The sequence below is a fragment of the Macaca nemestrina genome, chromosome 20 (genome assembly GCF_043159975.1).
Source record: "Macaca nemestrina isolate mMacNem1 chromosome 20, mMacNem.hap1, whole genome shotgun sequence".
NCBI lineage: Eukaryota > Metazoa > Chordata > Mammalia > Primates > Cercopithecidae > Macaca > Macaca nemestrina.
This window is the reverse complement of record NC_092144.1, coordinates 675,326-700,382: the sequence shown is the minus strand read 5'-3', so window position 1 is coordinate 700,382 and position 25,057 is coordinate 675,326. Positions and strand designations below refer to the sequence as shown.

The 25,057-nt window shown below is 62.1% G+C and overlaps 2 protein-coding genes across 3 annotated transcripts; both read right to left on the bottom strand.

The window, feature by feature from the left end:
• Positions 1-427: 427 nt before the first annotated feature.
• On the bottom strand, positions 428-7,120 carry LOC105486597 (granzyme M). 2 transcript variants are annotated; one of them, XM_011749489.2, is made up of 5 exons: positions 6,861-7,120; positions 3,278-3,434; positions 2,100-2,235; positions 1,140-1,403; positions 428-721 (listed from the first exon to the last, which is right to left on the bottom strand). In XM_011749489.2, exons 1-5 carry the CDS (start codon positions 7,030-7,032, stop codon positions 569-571), a joined length of 882 nt encoding a protein of 293 aa, XP_011747791.1. In that variant the 5' UTR covers positions 7,033-7,120; the 3' UTR covers positions 428-568. The 2 variants fall into 2 exon arrangements, with proteins under 2 accessions (XP_011747791.1, XP_011747800.1); XM_011749498.2 differs by having other exon boundaries at positions 6,865-6,966.
• A 5,014-nt stretch (positions 7,121-12,134) lies between these two features.
• LOC105486604 (cell division cycle 34, ubiquitin conjugating enzyme) lies at positions 12,135-20,870 on the bottom strand. The gene is made up of 5 exons (XM_011749512.3): positions 20,676-20,870; positions 17,444-17,530; positions 17,240-17,337; positions 15,924-16,058; positions 12,135-12,874 (listed from the first exon to the last, which is right to left on the bottom strand). Exons 1-5 carry the CDS (start codon positions 20,850-20,852, stop codon positions 12,661-12,663), a joined length of 711 nt encoding a protein of 236 aa, XP_011747814.1. The 5' UTR covers positions 20,853-20,870; the 3' UTR covers positions 12,135-12,660.
• Positions 20,871-25,057: the final 4,187 nt, after the last annotated feature.

The following is a 25,057-nucleotide window of genomic DNA, read 5'->3' as shown; positions in this document are numbered from 1 at the left end:
CGCCCCCTCCTGGAGGAAGCCTTGGGAGTCACAACCTCCCTTTTTAAAGCAGGGCAGGGCCGGGCGCGGTGGCTCACGCCTGTCATCCCAGCACTTTGGGAGGCCGAGGCGGGCGGATCATGAGGTCAGGAGTTCGAGACCAGCCTGGTCAATAAGGTGAAACCCCGTCTGTACTAAAAATACCAAAAATCAGCCGGATGTGGTGGCGGGTGCCTGTGGTCCCAGCTACTCGGGAGGCTGAGGCAGGAGAATGGCGGGAACCCGGGAGGCGGAGATTGCAGGGAGCTGAGATGGCGCCACTGCACTCCAGCCTGAGCAACAGAGCGAGACTCCATCTCAATATAGTAATAATAATAAAATTCCCAGGGAAATAGGTTTGTCGGAGGCCGCACAGCCAGCATGGACAGAGGCGGGCTGGGACACAGGCTCTGAGCATTCCTTCATCATGATTTATTGGCCCCTCCCTGTCCCTCCCACCTGTCCTTATCCACCCCACTGCAGCCCTGGAGGGGAGGGGTCCTGTGGAGACAGCGAGGCAGTCCCGGTCACCCTAGGACATCAGGCCAGATCAGCCGGTGACCTTCCTGATCCAGGACACGTAAGGCGCCACGGCGGTGGCCACAGGGGGCCTGAAGATGTCGGTGCAGACCCTGGAGCTGAAGGACAGGACTCCGGCCAACACCTGGTCTTTGCCACACACGATGGGCCCACCCGAGTCACCCTGCGGGGATGACACACTGCGGCTCAGCCTCTGCGCCCGCCGAGGGGACGAGGGGAGCAGGGCTGGGCCTGTTATCCCTGGGCTCAAGGAGACACAGGGGCTGCCCCAGCGCACACGCCTCCCCTCCCACCTCCCACTGGCCCTGTGAACACGGCTCCTTCTTCCCACCCCGGATCATCCTTGCTGGAGAAGCCACAGCTTCGCTGCTTCCCGGCCGTGTGGCCTTGGGAGCGCCGCTAAACCTCCCTGAGCCTCAGTTTCTACACCTGAGAAATGGGGCCCCCGCCAGTGGTCCCCGCCCCCCAGCCCCCGGCAGGACTCCCCAGGAACGGGAGAGCCAGGGGCCTGCCCGGGTGGCTGCTCTGGCCCCGGCCCTCCCGCCAGCCTCGTTCCCAGGCCCCACCCGGGCGCCTATCACCTTGCAGGGAGCCTGGTCCTTGGAGTCGGCCTCCAGGCAGACCACGTGCGGGGAGAGGCTGCCGTTCCAGAAGCGGCTGTTGTTACACATGCGGGTGTCCAGCACGCGGAGGTCCAGCTCCCGCAGCACCCGGGACAGGCGCCCGCCCTGCCGGGTCAGCCCCCAGCCGGCCGTGCTGCACCGAGTCCCTGCAGCCACTGCCTGGCGCTTACCGGGCAAGGCCAGGGGCCGGACGGTCCGGCTGGGCTTCACTTTCCCGTCCAGCTACAGCGACAGGAAGGGGCAGGTGAGCCGGGGGAGGGGGCGGCAGGGGGGGCGGAGGGAGGGGCAGCGAGGGGAGGTGATGGGGGGAGAGGCGGCAGCGGGGGGGGAGGTGCGCAAGTGGGGTGAGGGGGCGGCAGTGAGGGGAGGGGGCGGCCGAGGGGAGGGGGTGGCGGGGGGGGTGGCGGGGGGAGGGGCGGCAGGAGGGGGTGCGGGGAGGGGCTGCGGGGGAGGGGCGACCACGGGGGGAGGGGCGGTGGGGGAGGAGCGACAGCAGGGGAAGGGGCAGCAGGAGGGGTGCGGGAGGAGGGGCGGCGGGGGAGGGGTGGCCACGGGGGGAGGGGTGGTGGGGGGAGGAGGGACAGCAGGGGGAGGGGTGGGGGGGCGGTGGGGGAGGGGCGACAGTGGGGGGGCGGCAGGGGGAGGGGGCGGCAGGTGGGGAGGCTGGGGGAGGTGAGACAGTGGGGGAGGAGCGACAGCGGGGGGAGGGGCAGCGCGAGGGGGGTAGTGCGGGGTGCGGTGGGTGGAGGGAGCAGCGGTGGGGGGAGGGGTGGCAGCGAGGGAAGCGGGCAGCAGCAGGGGGAGGGGACAGCAGATGGGGAGGCGGCCGGGTGGGGGGAGGGGACAGCAGCAGGAGGAAAGGGGGCACCCGTGGGGGACAGTACGGTGCCCAGTTCTCCCAGTCTCATCCCTGCACACCTGAAGCAGCGCCAGGTCGTTCTCCAGGGCAGGGGCCGGCTTGTAGCGAGGGTGCTGGACGGTCGCCTTGATGTGGAAGGTGAGACCGGGGTGGCCCAGGGCATGGAGCCCCAGCACCAACCTCAGCTGGGCCGTCCTGGGGACAGACGGGATGAGGGTGCTGCAGCCTGGCCCAGCGTGGACAACCCGCCACATACAATCCCAGCCCCCACTGTGCCGGTTGCCCACGTTCATCACTCACAGCCACTGCCCCTCACAGGCCTTGGCTTGGCCGGTTCTTCCCTGTGTCTTCTCAACCCACCTCCTCCAGGAAGCCCTCCCTGCTCTCACCCCTACCTCAGACTTCTGCCTGGGCCTGGCCCCAGGCAAGGGCTGTGTGTCCAGAATTCCAACCCCAAGCCTACAGCTTCACGAAAACCAGCCCTGGGAATTCCCTTCACTTGGGGCCCCAGGCTCAACCACAGTGATTTGTACAGGGGTTGACACCTGCCAGTCCTCCTAAGTGTGCCCCCACTAGAGAGAGCTAAACCCTCTTTCCACGGGACTGAGGGGGTCAATCTTTGTCGCCTTGTGAGACAGGCTTCCTGGCAGTGCAGCAGAACTGGGAGACAGACGTGCTCCAGAGCGCCTCCTGTGAGCACCTGGATCAAGCCGCACCTGAAGCTAGACCTCCTGCTAGACTTTGCAGTTACACAAGCCAGCAGATCCCTTTTTGTTACTTTGACCATCTTGATCTAGGCTCTGTAGGACTGGCCAGTCCTGAGGTAGGACAACTCCAAGATGGGTCATTTAGCGGCTTCCTAATCCCCGGGAACCAGGTCGATTCCTGAGCCACTCTCGAAGGCCGGCTTCGTCCTCCTGGCCACAGGTGGCAGACACCCCCACCTGATCCTCCTTCCTCAGAGCAGAAGCCCCAGACTAAGTTGGGTCCATCAGCAGGTGAATGGACAGACACAATGCACTCCGTCCACACCAGAACTGTGGCTTGGCCGTGAAAGCAGCCAGGCTCTGACCCGGGCTGCAGCGGGGAAGGAGCGTGCCCTGCCAGTGCCTCTCGCAGTGAGTAAACCTTCTCCAGGAGTCTGACAGGCGCAGGTCACTTAAATCTGCCTAGGCCGTCACTGGGGCCGTCGGATGGATTCCGCGGACCCCTGGGGCAGGCAGGGCAGGGTACTCACCGCTGGACCAGGCAGTGGGCAGCCGTCAGCACCCACTTTGGGTGCACCAGGACCCCCCCGCACAGGTGGGAGCCGTCTCTCTGCAGCGAGGCCATGTACGGGCGCGAGTGGGGGATGACCTCCCGGCCCCCAATAATCTGGGTCTCAAAGGAACTGCCTGCCGGGGTGGGGGACAAAGAGCCAGGTTGGGGCTACATATCGCCCCAACACCTGCCACGACTGTCCTTGCCCAGCTCAGAGGCCCAGGACCCCAAGCAGATGTGCCATCCTAATGAAGTCCTCAATGTTCCACGTGGGGGCCGCCCTTCATCCCTCCCACCCCCCTCTAACCCCCCATCATATTCCCCCCAGGTTGCCTCCCAAACGCCCTCTCCAGGACCTTCTCAGGCCCCACCGGGCCCCACAGCCCAGGCATGTCCACAGCCAGAGGAGTCCTTCAAAACACACATCAGGCCGGATGCAGGCGGCTCACGCCTGTGATCCCAGCACTTCAGGAGGCTGAGGAGTGAGGATCACTTGGGGCCAGGAGTTTGAGACCAGCCTGGGCAACACAGGAAGACCCAGTTTCTTTTTTTTTTGAGACGGAGTCTCTCTTTATCACCCGGGCTGGAGTGCGGTGGCGCAATCTCGGCATCTCGGCTCACTGCAAGCTCCGCCTCTCGGGTTCACGCCATTCTCCTGCCTCAGCCTCTGAGTAGCTGGGACTACAGGCGTCCGCCACCACCCCGGCTAATTTTTTGTATTTTTAGTAGAGACGGGGTTTCACCGTGTTAGCCAGGATGGTCTCGATCTCCTGACCTCATGATCCGCCTGCCTCGGCCTCCCAAAGTGCTGGGATTACAGGCGTGAGCCACCACGCCCGACCAAGACCCAGTTTCTAAAAAACCTTTTTTTTTTTTTGAGACGGAGTCTTACTCTGTCGCCCATCTTGGCTCCATCTTGGCTCACTGCAAGCTCCGCCTCCCGGGTTCAAGCGATTCTCTTGCCTCAGCCTCCCGAGTAGTTGGGACTATAGGCACCCACCACCACGCCCGGCTAATTTTTGTATTATTAACAGAGACGGGCTTTCACCATGTTGGTCAGGCTGGTCTGGAACTCCTGACCTCGTGATCCACCCACCTCGGCCTCCCAAAGTGCTGGGATTACGGGTGTGAACCAACGCGCCTGGCCTTTTTTTTATTTTTTTATTTTATTTATTTATTTATTTTTTTTTGAGACGGAGTCTTGCTCTGTCGCCCAGGCTGGAGTGCAGTGGCGCGATCTCGGCTCACTGCAAGCTCCGCCTCCCGGGTTCACGCCATTCTCCTGCCTCAGCCTCCCGAGTAGCTGGGACTACAGGCGCCCACAACCGCGCCCGGCTAATTTTTTGTATTTTTAGTAGAGACGGGGTTTCACCGTGGTCTCGATCTCCTGACCTTGTGATCCGCCCGCCTCGGCCTCCCAAAGTGCTGGGATTACAGGCGTGAGCCACCGCGCCCGGCCTTTTTTTTTTTTTTTTTTTTTTGGAGACGGAGTCTCGCTCTGTCGCCTAGGCTGGAGTGCAGTGGCGCGATCTCAGCTCACTGCAAGCTCCACCTGCCGGGTTCAAGTGATTCTCCTGCCTCAGCCTCCCGAGTAGCTGGGATTACAGGAGCCCACCACCACGTCCAGCTAATTTTTTTGTATTTTTAGTAGTGACGGGGTTTCACCACGTTGACCAGGCTGGCCTCGGCCTCCCAAAGTGCTGGGATTACAGGCGTGAGCAGACGCGCCCAGCAAGAAGTGCACTCTTTAAATAAGTAAATTGTCTAGTGCATAAATGATTTCCTAATAAAACTATACAAAAATTATTTTAAACCAATCATGAATTTAAAAGGATCGACTTCACAATGTGATGTAAATCAGCCCAAAATCTTTCTCTGAATCCCCATCATGCTTTGAAAATCCAGTCCCCGCGTGGGGGCCGAGCGCGGTGGCTCACGCCTACAATCCCAGCACTTTGGGAGGGCCAGGTGGGCAGATAGCCTGAGGTCAGGAGTTGGAGACCAGCCTGGCCAACGTGGAGAAACCCTGCCTGTACTAAAAATACAGAAATTAGCTGGGCTTGGTGGCGGGCACCTGTAATCCCAGCTCCTCGGGAGGCTGAGGCAGGAGGATCGCTTGAGACCAGGAGGCGGAGGTTGCAGTGAGCTGAGATCACACCACTGCACTCCAGCCTGGGTGACAAAGAGTAAAACTCCGTCTAAAAAAAAAAAAATCCACATGGCCCTGCAACCACCTTCTCCCTCCTCCCCTCTCCAGTCACACAGGCCCCTGCTGTGCCTGCAAGCTGCCCGCACCCTGGGGCCTTTGCCCGTCCCACCCAGCTGGCTGCATGCCTTTCCCCCACCAGCTTCCTCCCTTGGTTTCTGCTCTTGTCTCCTGCAGCAGCCCTCCACCTGCCCTCTCGCCCTCCGTGCTTCCTCTGCTCTGTTGGCCTCCCAGCACCAGCCCCTCCCAGAGACTGTGGCACACAACCTCGTGCCTGGCCTGTCTCTCCCAGCCAGACAGGAGGGCAGGCCTAGAATAGCGTGAGCCCTGCAAATACAGATGGACACACGGAAAGAAGGGAGAAAGGAAGGAGGGACACAGGGAGGGAGGAAGGAGGGATGGAAGGAGGAAAGGTTGATGGATGGATGGGAGGAAGGAGAGAAAGAGGGAGGAAAAGAAGGAGAGAAGCATGACGGATGGATGGGTGGATACATGGAAGGAAGGAGAGAGGGAAGATGATGGGTGGAGGGAGGGAGTGAGGGATGGATGGAGGGAAGGAGGAAGGTTGAAAGGAGGGATGGATGATGGATGGGTGAGTGGAAGAATGGGAGGAAGGAGGGATGATGGATGCGTGGACGGGTGGAGGGAAGGAAGGGGGATGAAAGGAGGGAGGGAGGATAGACCCGTGGGTGGAAGGAAAGAAGAATGGGAGGAAGGAGGGATGATGGATGCGTGGACAGGTGGAGGGAAGGAAGGGGGATGAAAGGAGGGAGGGAGGATAGACCCGTGAGTGGAAGGAAAGAAGAATGGAAGGATGATGATGGCTGAGGGCTGGATTCCCACCTCTGCCCACCTCCTTGGGTCCTCAGCTCATCAAAGAGCCATTGTCACTCAGTCCAGCTGGAATGCGGGGGAGCCGCCACCCACCTCCCTCCTCCCTCACTGCTGGGCACCTAGTCCCAGGCAAGCCCTTGGTGGTCGGAGGCAGCCGGCGGGGATCGAGTGCCGGCCCTGCCCTCCCAGCCGGGTACTCCTGGGTCAGTATCTCCTTCGCCGAGCCTCAGGTTCCTGCTCTGCACCTTGGGTGTGAGCGTGGCCCCTGCCTCCTGGGTGCTGCCGGGAGGATGGACGGGGTGAGCCAGTGGACACCGCACCCCCCCCAGTCCCGGGACATCCGCCCGAGGTGAAGGGTGAAGAGCTCGGGACGCCCCAGGCCTCAGTCCCCCTCCAAACAACGATGAATCTCCGCTCTTACGCCCAGGATGCCGGCGCCCAGGACCACCCCTCCCATCCAGGGACCCCCCCTGAGAGCACTGGGCCTCAGTGTCCCCCCTGCACTCTGGCTCCCACTCACCTACCAACAGGGCCCCCAGGGCCAGTACCAGCAGTGACGACTCCATGCCGCTGTGAAGACCCAGTGTGGGTGCCGGCCCCGGCCCCGAGCTCCGCACACGCGCTTCCTGTGGGGGAGACGAGTCACAGCCCCGCCCACCGCTGCACACCCGAAACCCTCCACCCACGAGCATTTTAGAAAGTGTTTCTCAAAGAGGACTGGAGATGAAGCCACACTGCCATCATCACACCTGAAAAAGTAACACCTTTTTTTTTTTTTTTTTTTGAGACAGAGTCTCACTCTGTCGCCCAGGCTGGAGTGCAGTGGCCGGATCTCAGCTCACTGCAGGCTCCGCCTCCCGGGTTCGCGCCATTCTCCTGCCTCAGCCTCCCCAGTAGCTGGGACTACAGGCACCCACCACTGCGCCTGGCTAATTTTTTGTATTTTTAGTAGAGACGGGGTTTCACCGTGTTAGCTAGGATGGTCTCGATCTCCTGACCTCGTGATCCGCCCGCCTGGGCCTCCCAAAGTGCTGGGATTACAGGCATGAACCATTGCATCTGGCCAAGTAACACCTTTTTTTTAATTTTTTATTTTTAGAGACAGGATCTCCCTCTGTTGCCCAGGTTGGAGTGCGGTGGTGTGATCGTGATTCATGGCAGCCTTGAACTCCTGGTCTCAGGTGATCCTCCTGCTGCAGCCTCCCAGGTATCTGGGATGACAGGCGCTACCACCACGTGTGGCTAATTTTAAAATTATTTATAGAGACAGGGTTTCGCCACATTGCCCAGCCTGGTCTTGAACTCCTGAGCTCGAGCAATCCCACTGCCTTGGCCTCCTAAAATGTTGGGGTTACAGCGTGAGCCACTGTGCCCGGCCATCGACAAATTTATTTATTTATTTTTTGAGTGGAGTCTCGCTCTGTCGTCCAGGCTGGAGTGCAGCGGCACGATCTCAGCTCACCGCATCCTCCACCTGCTGGGTTCAAGTGATTCTCCTGCCTCAGCCTCCTGAGTAGCTGGGATTACAGGCATGTGCCACTATGCCTGGCTAATTTTGTATTTTTAGTAGAGATGGGGTTTCTCCATGTTGGTCAGGCTGGTCTCGAACTCCCAACCTCAGGTGATCCTCCCTCCTTGGCCTCCCAAAGTACTGGGATTACAGACGTGATCCACCACGCCTGGCCGTCAACAAATTTCTTTTTTTTTTTTGAGACAGAGTCTCGCTCTGCCGCCCAGGCTAGAGAGCAGTGGCCGGATCTCGGCTCGCTGCAAGCTCCGCCTCCTGGGTTCACACCATTCTCCTGCCTCAGCCTCCCGAGTAGCTGGGACTACAGGCGCCCGCCACCACACCCGGCTAATTTTTTGTATTTTTAGTAGAGACGGGGTTTCACCACGTTGACCAGGCTGGTCTTCAACTCCTGACCTCAGGTGATCTACCCGCCTCAGCCTCCTGAAGTGCTGGGATTACAGGCATGAGCCGCTGTACCCGGCCACAACGTGTCTCTGAATCGGACTCTAGGGACCTCCCAGGAGTGGAATCACACAGGATTTGTTGCGTCGGCATCTCTCCCTGAGCGTGATGTCCTCAAGGTGCATCCAGGCTGCGGCCTGTGTCAGAGCCTTGCTGCTTCCCGTGGCTGCCTCGTATCCCGTTGTGTGGACGGACCATGCTGTGTTTATGCATTCACCAGCCGACGGATATTTGGGCTGTTCTAGTTTTTGGTTTTCATGAATAAAGATACTGGCCAGAGGCAGTGGCTCACATCTGTAATCCTAGCACTTTGGGGGACTGGGGCAGGAGGATCGCTTGAGCCCAGGAGGTCGAGGCTGCAGTGAGCCATAATTGTGCCACTGCTCTACAGCCTGGGTGGCAGAGCAAGACCTTGTCTCAAAAATAAATAAATTTAGGCCGGGTGCGGTGGCTGATGCCTGTAATCCCAGCACTTTGGGAGGCCAAGGCGGGTGGATCACCTGAGGTTGGGAGTTCAAGACCAGTGTGGCCAACATGGAGAAACCCCATCTCTACTAAAAATACAAAAATTAGCTGGGTGTGGTGGCGGGCGCCTGTAATCCCAGCTACTCGGGAGGCTGAGGCAGGAGAATCACTTGAATCCGGGAAGCGGAGGCTGCAGTGAGCCGAGATTGCGCCACTGCACTCCAGCCTGGGCGACAAAGTGCGACTCCTTCTCAAATAAATAAATACATTTTAAAAATTAAATAAAAATAAACATGAAGTGGCTGGAAGAAATCGATCAGCAAAGGCTGCACTCACCTGCTGTGCCCCACGGTCTGGGGGCTCCCACTGGCAGCGCGAGGCCGGGGTGAGTTCAGGGAGCCCGTGGGTCACGGCCAGGCTGGGGTGAGTTTAAGGAGCCCGCGGGTCACAGTGAGGCGGGGTTAGTTTAGGGAGCCCGCGGGTCACGGCGAGGCCGGGGTGAGTTTAAGGAGCCCGCGGGTCACGGTGAGGCGGGGTTAGTTCAGGGAGCCCGCGGGTCACGGTGAGGCGGGGTTAGTTCAGGGAGCCCGCGGGTCACGGCCAGGCCGGGGTTAGTTTAAGGAGCCCGTGGGTCACGGCCGGGCCGGGGTTAGTTTAAGGAGCCCGTGGGTCACGGCCGGGCCGGGGTTAGTTTAAGGAGCCCGTGGGTCACGGCCGGGCCGGGGTGAGTTCAGGGAGCCCGTCGGTCACGGCCGGGCCGGGGTGAGTTCAGGGAGCCCGTGGGTCACGGCCGGGCCGGGGTGAGTTCAGGGAGCCCGTCGGTCACGGCCGGGCCGGGGTTAGTTTAAGGAGCCCGTGGGTCACGGCCGGTCCGGGGTGAGTTCAGGGAGCCCATGGGTCACAGAGCAGGCTCACGTGTTCTACCTCATCCAATCCTAACAACCCAGGAGGCAGGTCCGTCAGCGTCAGCATGGCCAGACTTAGCAACTAAAAATAGGGATGCCCAGTGAAATTTGAATTTCAAATAGACAACAAATAATTTTTTAGTATAAGCTGCAAACATAGTGTGGATATACTTAAGAGTAAAAATGGGGCCGGACGCGGTGGCTCACGCTTGTAATCCCAGCACTTTGGGAGGCTGAGGCAGGTGGATCACCTGAGGTCGGGAGTTCAAGACCAGCCTGGCCAACATGGAGAAACCCCGTCTCTACTAAAAATACAAAATTAGCCGGGGTGGTGGCACATGCCTGTAATCCCAGCTACTCGGGAGGCTGAGGCAGGAGAATCGCTTGAAGCTGGGAGGCGGAGGTTGCAGTGAGCCGAGATTGCGCCATTGCACTCCAGCCTGGGCAAAAAGAGTGAAACTGTCTCAAAAAAAAAAAAAAAAAAAAAAAAAATGGTTAGGCTGGGCGTGGTGGCTCACGCCTGTAACCCCAGCACTTTAGGAGGCTGAGGTGGGAGGATCCCTGGAGCTATGATCACGCCATTGCACTCCAGCCTGGGTGACAGAGCGAGACTCCTTCTCAAAACAGGCCAGGCACAGGGGCTCACGCCTGTAATCACAGCACTGTGGGAGGCCAAGGTGGGCAGATCATGTAGTCAGGCGATTGAGACCATTCTGGCCAACATGATGAAACCGCATCTCTACTAATAATACAAAAAAAAAAAAAAAAAAAAAACTAGCCGGGCGAGGTGGCGGGCGCCTATAGTCCCAGCTACTCGGGAGGCTGAGGCAGGAGAATGGCGTGAACCCGGGAGGCGGAGGTAGCAGTGAGCTGAGATCGCGCCACTGCCCTCCAGCCTGGGCGACAGAACGAGACTCCGTCTCAAAAACAAAACAAAACAAAGCAGCTATGGATGATCCTGAGACTTGGGTGTGGCTGTGCCAATAAAACTTTATTCACATTAGGGGCGGACGCCAGGTTTGGTCCTGAGGGCCGCGGTTTGCTGAGACCCCAGGGCCTTTCGTCCCTCAGGCTGGCCTGAGAACACCAGGGGGCCAGTGGTGCAGTCAGGTGACGCCGCCCCAGGGCCCTTCATGTGGTACACGGGGCAGCAGCGCAGCTCAGCCTGGAGCCGAGTGGGGAAGAGAGGAGAGGACGGCACACTCCCTGGGACCCCCGCCCAGCCACAGGTTACATCCGTGGGACCCACGGCCCGGCCACAGGTTACATCCGTGGCTGCCATCGGCCCTGAATCTTGCTCTGCCACCGTGGCGGCCGAACGTGTTGGCACCTGCTGAGTGCTTGGAGGGGACACACCTGGGCTCCCGTGGAGGGGTCCAGGACCTGGCTAAGCTCACTGCCAGGCCACACAGCAGTGCCCAGTGGATGAGGTAAACTAAACAGACAGGCTCACAAGGGGGGTAGTGGAGGCTGCAGGCGCCGGTACCATCGAGCCAGAGTCCCCTCAAACCTGCCTCAGATGGGCCAGGCCCTGGCCTGGGTGGCCGCCAGCCCTCTGGGTGTAAGAAAAGCCAGAAACGAAGACGGCTGGGTGAGGTCTATTGAGGATCAAACGCCGCACGTAGACCCTTGGGCTGAAGGAGCACCCGGGAAAGGTGTCCATCTGCCAAGGTACGGCCAGGGCCTGCCTCAGAGGCGGCGGGCCACGCACCCCACAGGCCCCATGGGGTCTCACGGGTCAGCCCTGGTGCCCTTCTGCACCCCACACCCACCTGGCAGGGGCAACCCAGGCTCTGACCAACGCAGCCCCATGTTCTGTCCGAACTTGGTGGGAAACCTCATCCTCAGCTCCTCAGCCCTGTATCGGCCCCTGCACGGCTTTTTGGGTGCCCAGAAGCAAGGCCAGGAGCTGAACACAGGCAGTTTCCTGGAAGGCAGCACACCCTGGGAGGGCAGGGAAGCGCCACGCTTTCCTCCAAAACACGAAATGAAATGATGCTGGGACTTCTTAACACCACGACGTGAGGTCTGCCCTGTGTGCCCAGGGCCATGGCTCCCCCCGCGAGGGTCTGCCTGGATGGAGCCGGAGCCGCCAGAGCGCCGATCGGGGGCATCTGTGGCCCTGGGGCGAAGCTTCGCTGGACGCCTGCTCAGGCCCCACAGGTCTGCTCTGCAGAGGCAGCTCCCGTCCCACTAGATGCGCCTGGTCGCAGGGAGGAACTTGGGGGCCTTTCTGGCCGCCCGTCCCGCAGGCTGGGGGACGCTACCCAGGCCTGTTTGACCCAAGTCACGGGAGCGTACAGACCGTGGGACCCGGCTGCTCCCCGTGCCTCCCAGGACAGGCCTCCTAGATCCACGCCCGGCGAAGCCAGGGTCCCAGTGGGGCTGGCCGTGTGCAGTCACTGACGGACCTGGAGGCTGCCTCTCCCTCCCAAGCAGAGCTGCTCTGGCCTCTCATAAAGTAGTTTTATTTAGATTTCAAACAAACCAAAGCAGAGAGAAGAGTCGGCCACGGTGAATCCGTCCACTGGTGCTGGGACGTGGCTCCAGGCCCTGGAGCTGACAGGCAGGCCCGGGCCCCTCGGACCCACACCTGGGTCTCCCAGGCTGGCAGTGGCAGGAACGGCCCCCGCCCACGTTCCCAGCAGCCCCGGTGGCTCCTGCGGGGTACGGCCAGTCCGGAAGCTAGGGGGCCCAGCAGACGTCGGGGCTCAGCTCCCCTCCCGAGGAGAGGTGCGCGGGGCTCTCCCACCCTGGCCGTCCACTGAGCCCCGAGTGACGCGAGCGGCGGTGGGGCAGCCCCTCTTCTCTGAAGCACATGAAAACCCAGAACAAATACGGGAAAGGAGAAAAGAGCCCAGAACGAAACCACCAGAGGAGACGGGGACCAGCACAAAACCTCCGTGAGGTAGTCTGTCGTCGAAGGAGCCACGGGTCCGGCCCTAGTGAGGTAAACTCTGCGCGTTTATTCTGCGGGGTCAGGACTCCTCCGTGCCCGAGTCGTCCTCGTCGTCCCCGAAGCAGCTGTCGGCCTCCTCGCCGCCCTCGCCGTCCTCGTAGTAGTCGTCGTAGAAGAGGTCCGAGCCCTCGTCGGGCGCGGGTGCCTTGGTCTTCACGCAGTACTCGGCCAGCGTGGTGGGCACCTTCACGCCGTCACGCTCCGCGTCCACCTTGGTCCCCAGGACCTGCTTCCTGGGGGGACAGGGCGGGTGAGGGCGCCACCTCCGTGCCTGGACCCGGCCCCTGCCCCGCCCCCTCCCCTCTCCTCCCCCGGGTCCGACGCTCATCCCAGCGCTCAGGTTTCTCTTAAAACGGCTGCGGTTGGCCGGGCGCGGTGGCTCAAGCCTGTAATCCCAGCACTTTGGGAGGCCAAGACAGGCAGATCACGAGGTCAGGAGATCGAGACCATCCTGGCTAACACAGTGAAACCCCGTCTCTACTAAAAATACAAAAAACTAGCCGGGCGAGGTGGCGGGCGCCTGTAGTCCCAGCTACTCGGGAGGCTGAGGCAGGAGAATGGCGGGAACCCGGGAGGCGGAGCTTGCAGTGAGCTGAGATCCGGCCACTGCACTCCAGCCTGGGCAACAGAGCGAGACTGTCTCAAAAATAAAAATAAAAAATAAAAAAGGGCTGCAGTGACCCCTTAGGAAACAGCCCTGTGCATGAGGAGGCCCAGAGGGGAGAAACGACACCGGAGGGGCTAGGGAAGGGCAGGAGGTGCAGCGGGGAGGCCGGACGGCGCAGCAGTCACACCCACCCGCCCCACCCCGAAGCACACCCCACAGGACCCATCAGAGCTAGGAGAAAATAACAATGCCGGGCAAAAGGGAGTGCCCAGGCAGCCCCACTCGGGGGCAAAAGGCTTTCCGGAGCGCAGGAGTAAAGGAAGCAGCTGGGAGGGCCACGGACAGGAGGCAGGACCATCCCTGGAGCCAGGAACCAGCACAGGTGAGACGGGAAACACAGAAACAGCCGGAGCCTCTCCGTGGCCTTGCCAGGATTCTAAACCAAGGGGGCCTGGCCATCCCGGCCCCTGGCAGGAAGGGAGGCTCCGTTAGCTCAGACTTTCTGGAGGGCACCGCGTACACCAGGCCCTAAGAGGCCCTGCCCCCAGCTCTGCCTCCAGGACACCCGTCAAGAACGTGCCCCCAGGACTGGCAGCAAAGGGGCTTCCGGGGCGTCCGGGGCTGGCATGGCAGGGCCGGGCTGCACGCTGACCCCATCTGACAGAAAACAGGAACGAGGCCGCAGCCTCAGCACTCCAACCCGGCCCTCGAGCCCGTCACCGATCAGGCACGGCTCTGGGCCTGGCTGCTACCGGGGTGTGCAGGTCCGGAGCGGACAGACACCCCCAAGCCCGGCCCACAAGCCCAGCGCTTCCTATGGGGATGCACAAGGCATGGAGGGCAGACGTCTGGCCTCTGGGACGTCCCTGGGCGGTGGGACCTGGCAGATTCCATGCTTTGCTTCCCGGGCTCTCTGACGGGCTGGGCAGGTGACGGGTGCCCTGAGGACGGCACTGCACAGGTGGCGGCCGTGGGGAGATGCACGGGAGGGCCAGGGTGTGACCTGACCTGTGCCGTGGAGGTGCAGCACGGTACACCACCAGCACGAACCATGAGAGGGGAGCGTCTGGCGGTGCTATTCACCAAGGACCATCCCTGACCTGGCCGGGCTCCACGGCAGCCCGCCTGGTACAGCTCAGTGGGACTCGGGCTGCCACAAGGCCCACACACACACAGATTTAAAACAGGCACAAAGCAGCGAGCACGGCAGTCCACACGGGCACGTGAGTTGGCCCGCAGGGAGTTTTGAGGGATAAAAATAGTGTGGCTTTTATTTCTGCGCTGGGATCTCGGGGAGGCGCCTCAGGGAGGTGGCCGGGAAGAACTGGGCCAAGGAGCCAACCACATGGGCCAGGTGAGATGGCCAGGCCAGGGCCGCTGAGGACATCTGCACAGAGGGATGGCCAGGGCCAGCTCCCCCGTGACCTCCAGGGGCCAGCAGGTGCTTGCAGGGCACTTCCCAGGAGGCCTCACGGGACCCGCCCACCATGGCTGCTCAGAGCCGGGACCCCCCAGCACCAGGACGCTGCCCCAGGACGACCCCACGACACCAGCTGCCAGCAAGTGCAGGACAGAAGGTGCCCGGGACGCTCGTGGGTCCTGGGGTGAGGAAGACACGTGGATTATGTGTGCAATATTTTAAAGGTCGTTTTTAAGATTCTGCTTATACAAAATAAAAACAAAAATAGGTGAGACCTCTGTGAGGAAATCTGTGCAATTTCACTCTGAGAAATACAAGCAGACGGGAAGAGCCTCAATGTAACAGGAGAAGCAGGAACCGTTAAGTGTCAACCCGTCAAGAAAGCCTCGCCTGTGTGTGCGGACACGCCCGTGTTTCCCGTTCACACGAGCACAGGCACCCCAGAGAAGAGGCTGTGGGGGTCAGCTCTGGGGCACGAGCGCGACGGGAGGAGAGGGAGAGCCGTGGATCACCACACACAGCCACGCAGGCGAAGTGGACGGCAGAAGGCGCCAGAAGGCAGCCGCACAGCCGTCCCCAGAGCTCGCCAGGCCAAGAGCCTGCAGGGACGCGTGCCCGACACAAGTAAGGCCAAGACCCCTGACTGACAGTCACTGGGCACACACAGCACAACCCCATTTCCTCATTAAAACATGGACATACGTTAAACCGAAGAGTCTGGAAGAATCTATGAAAACATTAACCACTAGGCCAGGGGCAGGGGCTCACGCCTGTCATCCCAGCATCTTGGGAGGCTGAGGCGGGGACATCACCTGAGGTCAGGAGTTTGAGACCAGCCTGGCTAAGATGGTGGAATCCCACCTCTACTAAAAAAAAATTAGCCGGGCATGGTGGTGTGCACCTGTAATCTCAGCTACTCCGGAGAACGAAGCAGGAGAATTGCTTGAACCCGGGAAGTGGAGGCTGCAGTGAGCCGAGACTGCGCCACTGCACTCCAGCCTGGGCAACCGAGTAAAACTCTGTCTCAAAAAAAAAAAAAAAAAAAAGAGGAAAAGGGGCAAGAGGCTGGGCTTGAACCTGGCTGGACCCTCCGCCACTAGGCCCGGCCTCCATCTGTGACTGGTACCCTGTAAACGGGCACCAGGAAGCTCCGCCACCCTCACCAGGACGGTGGGGCTGGGCGGCCGAGGGATCAGGGCCAGGGTGCAGGCCGGATCCGAGTCTCCCCCGCCCCGTGCACCACCCCCGCGCTCACCGGATGATGTCCGTGTACTCCCGGTCCTTCCCCTTGCTCTCTTTCCACTTCCTGTACATCACGGAGGCGTCCACATTGGCGGGCGAGAAGGTATTGGGCTCGTTGAGGAGAGAGATCACACTTAGGAGGATGGTCCTGCGGGGAGAGTGGGTTGGAGCGGGCTGGCCCGGGGCACCCCAGCCTTCCGGCTCTTCTCCGGCCCTGAGGGTCACGGGGAAACCTGGACCCACCCAGCAGGTGATTTTCATCTGGCCTCACGGCCTGTTTGTGTCTCAGGCCCCCAGAACAGCAGGGGCTGGACCTGCATCAGCCTCCTCCCTCCCACGCCAAGACCAGGGAGGGCAGAAAGGTGCAGACCCCTGTCGGACCCGGGGCTGCTCTCACGCCCACACGTCCTGCCTGGGCTGCACTCCAGAACACACGGGCAACACGGGCCAGGGCCTGGACCTGGGACGACGCCCGGGTGGCACAGGTCGCACATGGTGACCAACCCAGAGACAGCTGGGGAAGGAGAAGACCCAGCACCGAGGCGGGCGGGACACGTCTCAGTCACTCCAGAGAGTGGGGCTGGCCTGGAGTCTTGTGGGAGTCCGCACAGACACCACAGTGCGGCAGGTCCCATGAAAGCAGCCACCGTGCAGGTACAGGGAGGCCCAGGATCGCCGGCTGGCAGGTCCCAAACCAGGCCTCGGCGCCATGGCCCGCGGGGGAGCCCAGCCTACCTCATGTTCTGGGTGGACACGGAACGTGGGGCCGGCCTACCTGACATTCTGGGTGGACACGGGGCGTGGGGCCGGCCTACTTGACGTTTTGGGTGGACATGGGGCCGGCCTACCTGACATTCTGGGTGGACACGGGGGGTGGGGCCTACCTGACATTCTGGGTGGACACGGGGGTGGGGCCGGCCTAGCTGACGTTCTGGGTGGACACGGGGCGTGGGGCCGGCCTACTTGACGTTCTGGGTGGACACGGGGCGTGGGGCCGGCCTACTTGACGTTTTGGGTGGACACGGGGCGTGAGGCCGGCCTACTTGACGTTTTGGGTGGACATGGGGCCGGCCTACCTGACATTCTGGGTGTACACGGGGGGTGGGGCCTACCTGACATTCTGGGTGGACACGGGGCGTGGGGCCGGCCTACCTGACGTTCTGGGTGGACACGGGGGTGGGGCCTACCTGACGTTCTGGGTGGACACGGGGGTGGGGCCTACCTGACGTTCTGGGTGGACACGGGGGTGGGGCCTACCTGATGTTCTGGGTGGACACGGGGCGTGGGGCCTACCTGACATTCTGGGTGGACACGGGGCGTGGGGCCTACCTGACGTTCTGGGTGGGGTTCCACCTCTCTGAGGGCAGCTCCCCGCTCTGGGGGTCGTCCACCGGTGGATGGAGGATGGAGATGCACACGTCCCCCGTCTGCACAAGGAGAGGACAGGTCAGGACAGGTCAGAGGTCAGCACTGGCTCCCAGAGCCACGGGTCCCGGACAATGAGTACGTGAGGCCCGTGGGGGCCGCGCTCACCTCGTAGATGTTAGGGTGCCACATCTTGGTGAGGAACCGAAAGGCCGGTGGAGAGTACGGGTAGTCGATGGGGAACTTGAGGCGCGCCTGCAGGGGCAGAAGGCGGGTGGCTCAGCCGAGCTCAGCCCCAGGCCCTGCCCCGGCTCACAGGGTGCCCGAGGCCATTCCACTCCCAGTGCTGGTGTGCTGGGGGTAAGGCTCGGGCCGCGTGCCTGAGGGTGTGTGTGAGGGACACCCTATCCCAGCCAAGGCAGGGACTCTCATGGGCCTGGGGTCAAGTCCCCAGCAAGCTGCCTCAAGCCTTTTCCGAGTCACCTGAGCTGATCCCAGCTCCTACACAGTCCAGGTGGCCGTGTCCTGGCCCAGCACAGCCGCTGGAGAACGCAGGCACTGGCTGCCCGAGTGGCTCCAGGCCTGTGGCAGCCCAGGTCAGGCACATGGGACCCGGGCCAGGGGCACCCACCAGCCAACAGAACAGACTGGCAGGGGCTCCAGGTTCCCCTCGGATGGAGCTGAGGCCCAAGACCAGGCTGCCCCTCCAGGGCCTTGGCAGGCACGGTGTGGGGAGGGTTTGCACAGACAACTGCTCACTCAGCAAACACTGACACCTGCCGGGCCCCGGGCCACGGGAGGGGATGAGTCAGCATGGCCGTCTGCCCTCAGGTGTCCAGTCTTGTGGGGTCAGGCAGGCAGACCCACAGGTCACAGAAGCCTGGCAGGACTCCTTCCCTGTCAGCATCGCCCCCTGTGGCCATCCAGGCCCTGGGGGTCCAGGCCTGCTGGCAAGGACGGCCACAGAGGAAGGACTGCAGCCACGTGCCGGGTGACAGAGCTGTCTGGCCTGCGGCCTGGGGCGTGATGCCACCCACGGCCCTCCTGGGCCCCAACAGGTAAACAAGGAAGCCTCACTGTTTCCTTCCTGGGCCCCAGTGCCAGGCACGGGGGTGTCTGGGTCAGGGGTCCTGGTGGCACTCAGCACTCCAAGAGGCTGAGGGCAGCACCCCCAAAGAGCAGTTGTTGGCGAGGTCCCTCCTGGACAGGGAGGGCTCTCAGGGGTCTTGGGGGTGTCCTCTGTTTGACAGGGAACTCACTGGGGCCCCATGAGGTAAGGGACTTGGCCACAGCCACAGAGCAAGGCTGGAACTTCAGGCTCAGAACTGCCCAGCAGTTCCCCAAGACTCTGGGCCCCCCAAGCCTGGTGCTGGGTTTCCAGGCGGCCTCTCCTGCACTGAACCCCGCCAAGTCCCAACGAACCTCTTATTTTCAGCACCTCCAAAAATGTCTTTTACCCGGAGCAAACCCAGGCTCCGAGAAGCAAAGCCCCCGCCGATGGCACACGGCAAGTCCGCCGTGGAGGGCTCTCTCTGGTGGCCCCTGCCCCAGGGCTCGCTCTGGCTCCTGAAGGAACAGCGGCTGCAGGCAGTGGCTGGGCAGCAGCAGTGGCCCTGGGCACTCAGCAGCTCCTGTATTTCCACGCTCCCCCAACTCCCTCCCAGGCACACGGGGAAGGGAGAGCCCCAGTGGGTGGCAGCACCCCCCCGCGTCTCAACGCTGGCCTCTGAGGACTGACCCTGCGGCAGATGTCTAGAGGCCCCCTCCCCAGGAAATCCGGAAAACCGGATTATCCCCTAATGCTGGTCCAGGAGGCTCTGCCCACAATCCCTGGCAACCGGTCTGGTGGGCAGGAGCCAGGAACCCGCATCCCTTCCTTCCAGAACAGCAGCCGCCTCACAGGCCTGGCCTCCAGGTGGGGCCGCCCCTGCTCACAGCCAGCTGCTCCCCCAAGCAGAAAAAAGGGGCTGGGGGAGGGGGCTGCTAAAACCATTTGACAACCTCAAGGCTCAAACTCTGTTCCCTGTGTGGGGACGCAGGATTCCAGATGCAGAACCCAAGGACGTCCCACCCTCTGCCGTAACCCAGAACCTCAGCTCAGGAATCGCCCCCAGCAGACCAGGCTGCTGCCCTCACAGCCGCTGAGCGCGCGCGGTTCAGACATTAATTAGCCCGGAGAGCACACGCACCGTCTGAGAGGCATCGGTCCCTCGGCCCCATGCCCGCAGCTGGCCGGGGCAGAGCAGGCCCGGCTGTGCCCAGGCTCTTGGCAGGCAGCGACGGCGGGAGGGGGGATTCCTGGACAGGGTGCGCGATCCCCACCTCTCACACGGGGCCCCTCACTTTGTCCCTCTGGCCCCAAGGACGAGGTCCTGGAACTCTACAAGAGCCAAAGGTCACGTCTGGATCGTGAGATCAAGAAAACTGGCCAGGCTTTGGCCTGAGTCCTTTCCACACTGGACAGAAACAGTCTCCCTGCTCCCAACGGCAACAAAAACATCAAGAACCTGCTTGGAATGAAACCGCCAGAGGGCAGAAGGAATGGCCCAGAACTCGGGGTTGGGGTCGCAGGAAGCCACCTGTTCAGTGGAATCTGAGAAAGGCCAAGGCCAGCTGGGATGAAACAGCCCGGAGCTTCTGAGGTCGGGGTCCGGGACGCGGGCCGGAGCCGGGGGCCCGGGGAGAGCTGCAGGGAGCAGGTGGGAGGGACGTCCCTGCCTCAGCCTTCCCGAGGGCGCAGGTTACATAAACCCGGGGATGGAGCCCAGGGCGCCTGGCCGGCTGCTATCGGCAAGGGTGGCCGCTTTCCAGGCAGGGCCCGGCTGCCAAGGCTCATCCGGGCCTTTGTTGGAGCCTGAGCGAGTGGCCGCGCCAGCCACCCCCAGGCTGGCCTCGCTCCCCCGCTCACAGGCCCAGCTCCCCAACAATAGCAGCTGCGGGGTCTGGGGGGGGCCTCTTTGTCTCCTCCGGGGAGGGCGCGGAGGGCAGCAGAAAGGCCGGGGCGGCCTGGGCTCCGCTCCCTCCTTCTCGCAGGGGCGGAGGGGGAGGCAGCCGGGGTCGAGCCCCCCCCAGGGAGGAGGTGGGCAAGAGCCCCACGCGCAGATGATACCGGGAGGGCCCCGGGCCACCCCTCTGCGGGCCAGGAGACTAGCCGGGGACCGGACGGTGCCTTCAAGGAAACTGAGGATTCTCGGGGACCGCAGCAGAGGCTGAAGGTCCCCGGGACCGTCCGAGGAGGGGGCCGGGCACAGCTGGGTGGGGGGACCCGGCCATAGAAGGGAAGCGAGCCCAAGCCAGGAGGCTGCCGGGCCCGCCCGGGGACCGCGGGGCAGGGAGCTGGTTCCTGGCGCCCGAGGTCGCTCGTGGGCTCAGGGACCCGGGCGGGGGTCGCCGCGCTCACCTTGAAGTAGCCGCCCTCGTAGTAGGTGTTGGGGGGCCCGAAGATGGCCACCTCCCAGTTGTACAGGTCGCCCTCGTCCACCAGGGTCACGCGGAAGCCCTCGACCGGCTCTTCCTGCAGCCCCTTGAGCTCCAGCAGCAGCGCCTTCTGCGAGCTGGGCACTAGCGGCCGGGCCATGGCGGCGGCGGAGGGGCCCGGGGTCGGCGCCGCGCGGGGCCGCGCGACCACCGCGAGCTCGCGAGACGGGCCGGGCCGCGCGCCGTCCGGGGGGGAGCCGCCGGGGCCGCCGCCTGCCTCCTCCTCTGCGCCGCCGCCGCCGCCGCCCGGGGACCCCGAGCGCTCCACCAGCTCTGGCGCCGCCGCCCCACCAGCGCTCGCCTTGGCCCGGCCCGCGCGCCCCGCCCCCCGCTGCGCCTGCGCGCTCCGCCCGGCCCCGACTGCGCCTGCGCGCCGCGGCCAGGCCCGCCCTGCGCCTGCGCGCCCGCCCGCGGGGCACGCCGGGAAGTGGAGTCCCGGTCCCGGTTCCGCCTACCGCGCCGAGCGCCGCCGCCGGGAGGGAGGGTTCGAGCGCGCAACCCTGGGCGCTTCCGATCCCCGAGGCCGCCGCCGTCGCCCCCAGCTCGACCAGTACCGCGGACGCTGTGCGCACGGAGGCGGGCAGGGCTGCTCTGGCCGTGGCTGGCCCGGTCCCCCAGCTTTGGGGTCGTTTTGTGACGTCCCGGCGTGGGGCGGGGCTGCGGGCGGTGAACGGGGCGCGGGGCGAGGTCCTGACCGGGGCCGGAGGGGCAGGGCCGGTCCCCCCGGCGCGACCCCGCGTCCGCGCCTCCGTTTCCCCGTCTATACAGGGGACGGGCGCTGAGTCTGTCCTGGGGCGCGCTGGCCTCGCGGAGGGGAGGAGGAGCGGGAGCGAGGCGGGGTGTGCAGACCCGGCTTCCAGGCGCGGCGCTGCCTCGGTTCCCCCGACAGCGGGAGCTCTGAGAAGTGGGCGAGGTCGGGGAGGGCTGCGAGGGCGGGAGGGAGCGAGGGCTTTCCTGGTCCCCCGTTGAAGTCACCATGTGGTGTGAGGCGGGTGCAGGTGCTGGAGCCATCAGAGGTTGGCAAGGTGCTCCTGCCCCCCAGAGAAACTGGGAAAGAGGCTCCCCCCAGCCAGCATCGGCTCAGCACCTGACCCGGGAGAGGCGCCAGCCCCACGGAGCCCCCACCCCAAGCTGAGCCTGAGCCTGGCTGTGCCCTCCTCCCAGCCTGACCTCTGTCCCACCCGAGTCTTTTTTTTTGAGACAGTCTCGCCCTGTCGCCCAGGCTGGAGCGCCGTGGCACAATCTCACTGCAGCCTCCACCTCCAGGGTTCAAGGGAGCCTCCTGCCTCAGCCTCCCGAGTAGCTGAGATTCCAGGTGTGCGCCCCCACACCCGGCTAATTGTGTCTTTTTAGTAGAGATGGGGTTTCACCATGTTGGCCAGGCTGGTCTCGAACTCCTGACCTCAAGTGTGTTAGGTTTTGGAAGGAAGGGGAGGGTGCAGTTTGGAGTAACAAAGTGATCCGTCTGCCTCGGCCTCCCAAAGTGCTGGGATTACAGGCATGAGCCACCGTGCCCGGCCCCCCAGAGTCTTGACCCCACCTGACTTCTGACCTGGCTGAGTGGCTGCCCAGACACCCGCATGCTCCTTGCCCTGAAGCTTGGTTGGGAAAACTGGCCATGCTGAGGACAGGGCAACCCAGCCTCCCCTGAGTGGTGCCCGTGACTGCGGTTGGCCTGCCCTCGGACTGTGCTGGTGGCATTATTGCTATGTCCTGGGTACACACAGCTGCATCAACAACAGGCGGGGACCAGGGCCACTCCCTCCCACAGGTGCCCCAACACGGTCAATATCTCTCTTCTTCCATACACCCCACATCCCAGGAAGCACTGTGGGTGCGGGAGGTTTTTCTTTTCTTTTTTATTTTTGAGAAGGAGTCTTGCTCTGTTGCTCAGGCTGGAGTGCAGTGGCACCATCTTGGCTCATCGCAACCTCCGCCTCCTGGGTTCAAGCGATTCTCTTGCCTCAGCCTCTGGAGTAGCTGGGATTACAGGCATACGCCTGCACGCCTGGCTAATTTTTGTGTATTTAGTAGAGACTGGGTTTCTCCATGTTGGTCAGGCTGGCCTCGAACTCCTGACCTCAGGTGATCCACCCGCCTCGGCCTCCCAAAGTGCTGGGATTACAGGCGTGAGCCACCGCGCCCGGCCTGGGTGGGGGAGATTTTCAAGCCCCTCCAGCTGGGTCCCACAGGGCCCCGACCCCCAGGGAGGCTCAGGCTCATACTGCCCTGAAGCCGGGAACACCACGGGATTCCACCTGCCTGCTTGGGGGCTCCCTACTCTGTGGCAATGAGTTCAAATTGGACTGCCTCAAGCCCTGGCTGCAGGGAGGGGTCATCCAATCAGTTTCCAGGGTCCCCACCCTGGGCTGCAATGATTGGTTCAGGAGCAAGCATGTGACTCCTGACATCCAATGAGATTCAGCCCTGGGGCGTTTCTCTGGGATCACAGAGCTGGGGTGGCTGAGCTGGAAGGACCCGGCCTGGAGCGACGGGATCATGTCACCACGGGGCCTGCGAACAAAGGCAGCATCCCGGGAAAGCTGAGCCGGCTGATGAGAGGGGGAACGTTAATAATCCTATAAATGTTCTTGGATCCAGCTGTTACCTGACCTCCCCTGGATGTTGCAATGATGCAAGCCCATACATTCTCACCCTGTTTGTTTGTTTTGAGATGGAGTCTCTCCGAGTCACCCAGGCTGGAGTGCAGTGGCGCAATCTCACCTCATTGCAACCTCTGCCTCCCAGGCTTAAGCAATCCTCCCACCTCAGTCTCCTAAGTAGCTAGGATCACAGGCATGCACCATCACACCCAGCTACTTTTTTTTTTTTTTTTTTTTTTTGAGACGGAGTCTCGCTCTGTCACCCAGGCTGGAGTGCAGTGGCCGGATCTCAGCTCACTGCAAGCTCCGCCTCCCGGGTTCCCGCCATTCTCCTGCCTCAGCCTCCCGAGTAGCTGGGACTACAGGCACCTGCCACCTCGCCTGGCTAAGTTTTTGTATTTTTAGTAGAGACGGGGTTTCACTGTGTTACCCAGGATGCTCTCGATCTCCTGACCTCGTGATCCGCCCGTCTTGGCCTCCCAAAGTGCTGGGATTACAGGCTTGAGCCACCGGGCCCGGCCCCAGCTACTTTTTGAATGTTTAGTAGAGATGGGGTTTTGCCATGTTGGCCAGGCTGGTCTCCATCTCTCAGCCTCAAGCGATCCTCCTGCCTTGGCCTCTTAAAGTACTGGAATTACAGGCGTGAGCCACCACGCCCAGCCTTTCTGAGTTTCTTTTCCTTTCCTCCCTCCCTCCCTCCCTTCCTGTTGCTCAGGCTGGCCTTGAACTCCTGGGCTCAAACAGTCCTCCCACCTCAACCTCCCAGGTAGCTGGGACCACACGTGCACACCACCACAACTAGGTTAAATTCCTTCTTTGTGCTGGGCGTGGTGGCTCACGCCTGTAATCCCAGCGCTTTGGGAGGCCGAGGAGGGACGATCACATGAGGTCGGGAGTTTGAGACCAGCCTGACCAACATGGAGAAACTCTGTCTCTACGAAAAATACAAAATTAGCCAGGCGTGGTGGCGGGCGCCTGTAATCCCAGCTACTTGGGAGGCTGAGGCAAGAGAATCGCATGGACCCGGGAGGCAGAGGTTGCGGTGAGCCGAGATCAAGCCGCTGCACTCCAGCCTGGGCAACAAGAGCGAAACTCCGTCTCAAATAAATAAATAAATACATAAAAATAAATCCCTTCCTCGTTAATTAAGCCAGTTTGAGTTCGATTTTCCATCACATGGCACAGAAGAGCCTTAAATTCACATCTAGTTTCTGTCGTGACCTTGGAAATATTCCTCAAACGTTAAACCGAGTCTCAGGTTTTGCTTTTTGTTTTTATTTATTTATTTATTTTTTGAGACAGAGTCTCGCTCTGTCGCCCAGGCTGGAGTGCAGTGGCGCGATCTCGGCTCGCTGCCTCAGCCTCCCGAGTAGCTGGGACTACAGGCGCCCACCACCACGCCAGGCTAATTTTTTGTATTTTTAGTGGAGGCAGGGTTTCACTGTGTTAGCAAGGATGGTCTTGATCTCCTGACCTTGTGATCCGCCCGCCTCAGCCTCTCAAAGTGCTGGGATTACAGGCGTGAGCCACCGCGCCCGGCCTTATTTATTTTTGAGGCAGAGCTTTGCTCTGTTGCCCAGGCTGGAGTGCGGTGGCGCGATCTTGGCTCACCACAACCTCCGCCTCCCGGGTTCAAGCCATTCTCCTGCCTCAGCCTCCTGAGTAGCTGGGATTACAGGCACCCACCACCACACCCGGCTAA

Excerpts from the sequence above, each read along its gene's own strand:
- LOC105486597 (XM_011749489.2), bottom strand. The coding sequence starts at position 7,032 with ATGCTCGTGGGTGGAGGGTTTCGGGTGTGCAGCGGTGGGCGGGGCTGT. Across the intron at positions 3,435-6,860 it reads CCTGGGGGCCCTGTTGGTAG|GCAGTTCCTTTGAGACCCAG; the intron begins GTGAGTGGGAGC and ends CCACCCCGGCAG. Across the intron at positions 722-1,139 it reads AGGACCAGGCTCCCTGCAAG|GGTGACTCGGGTGGGCCCAT; the intron begins GTGATAGGCGCC and ends TCATCCCCGCAG.
- LOC105486604 (XM_011749512.3), bottom strand. The coding sequence starts at position 20,852 with ATGGCCCGGCCGCTAGTGCCCAGCTCGCAGAAGGCGCTGCTGCTGGAG. Across the intron at positions 17,531-20,675 it reads ACGAGGGCGGCTACTTCAAG|GCGCGCCTCAAGTTCCCCAT; the intron begins GTGAGCGCGGCG and ends CTGCCCCTGCAG. Across the intron at positions 12,875-15,923 it reads GAGTACACGGACATCATCCG|GAAGCAGGTCCTGGGGACCA; the intron begins GTGAGCGCGGGG and ends CTGTCCCCCCAG.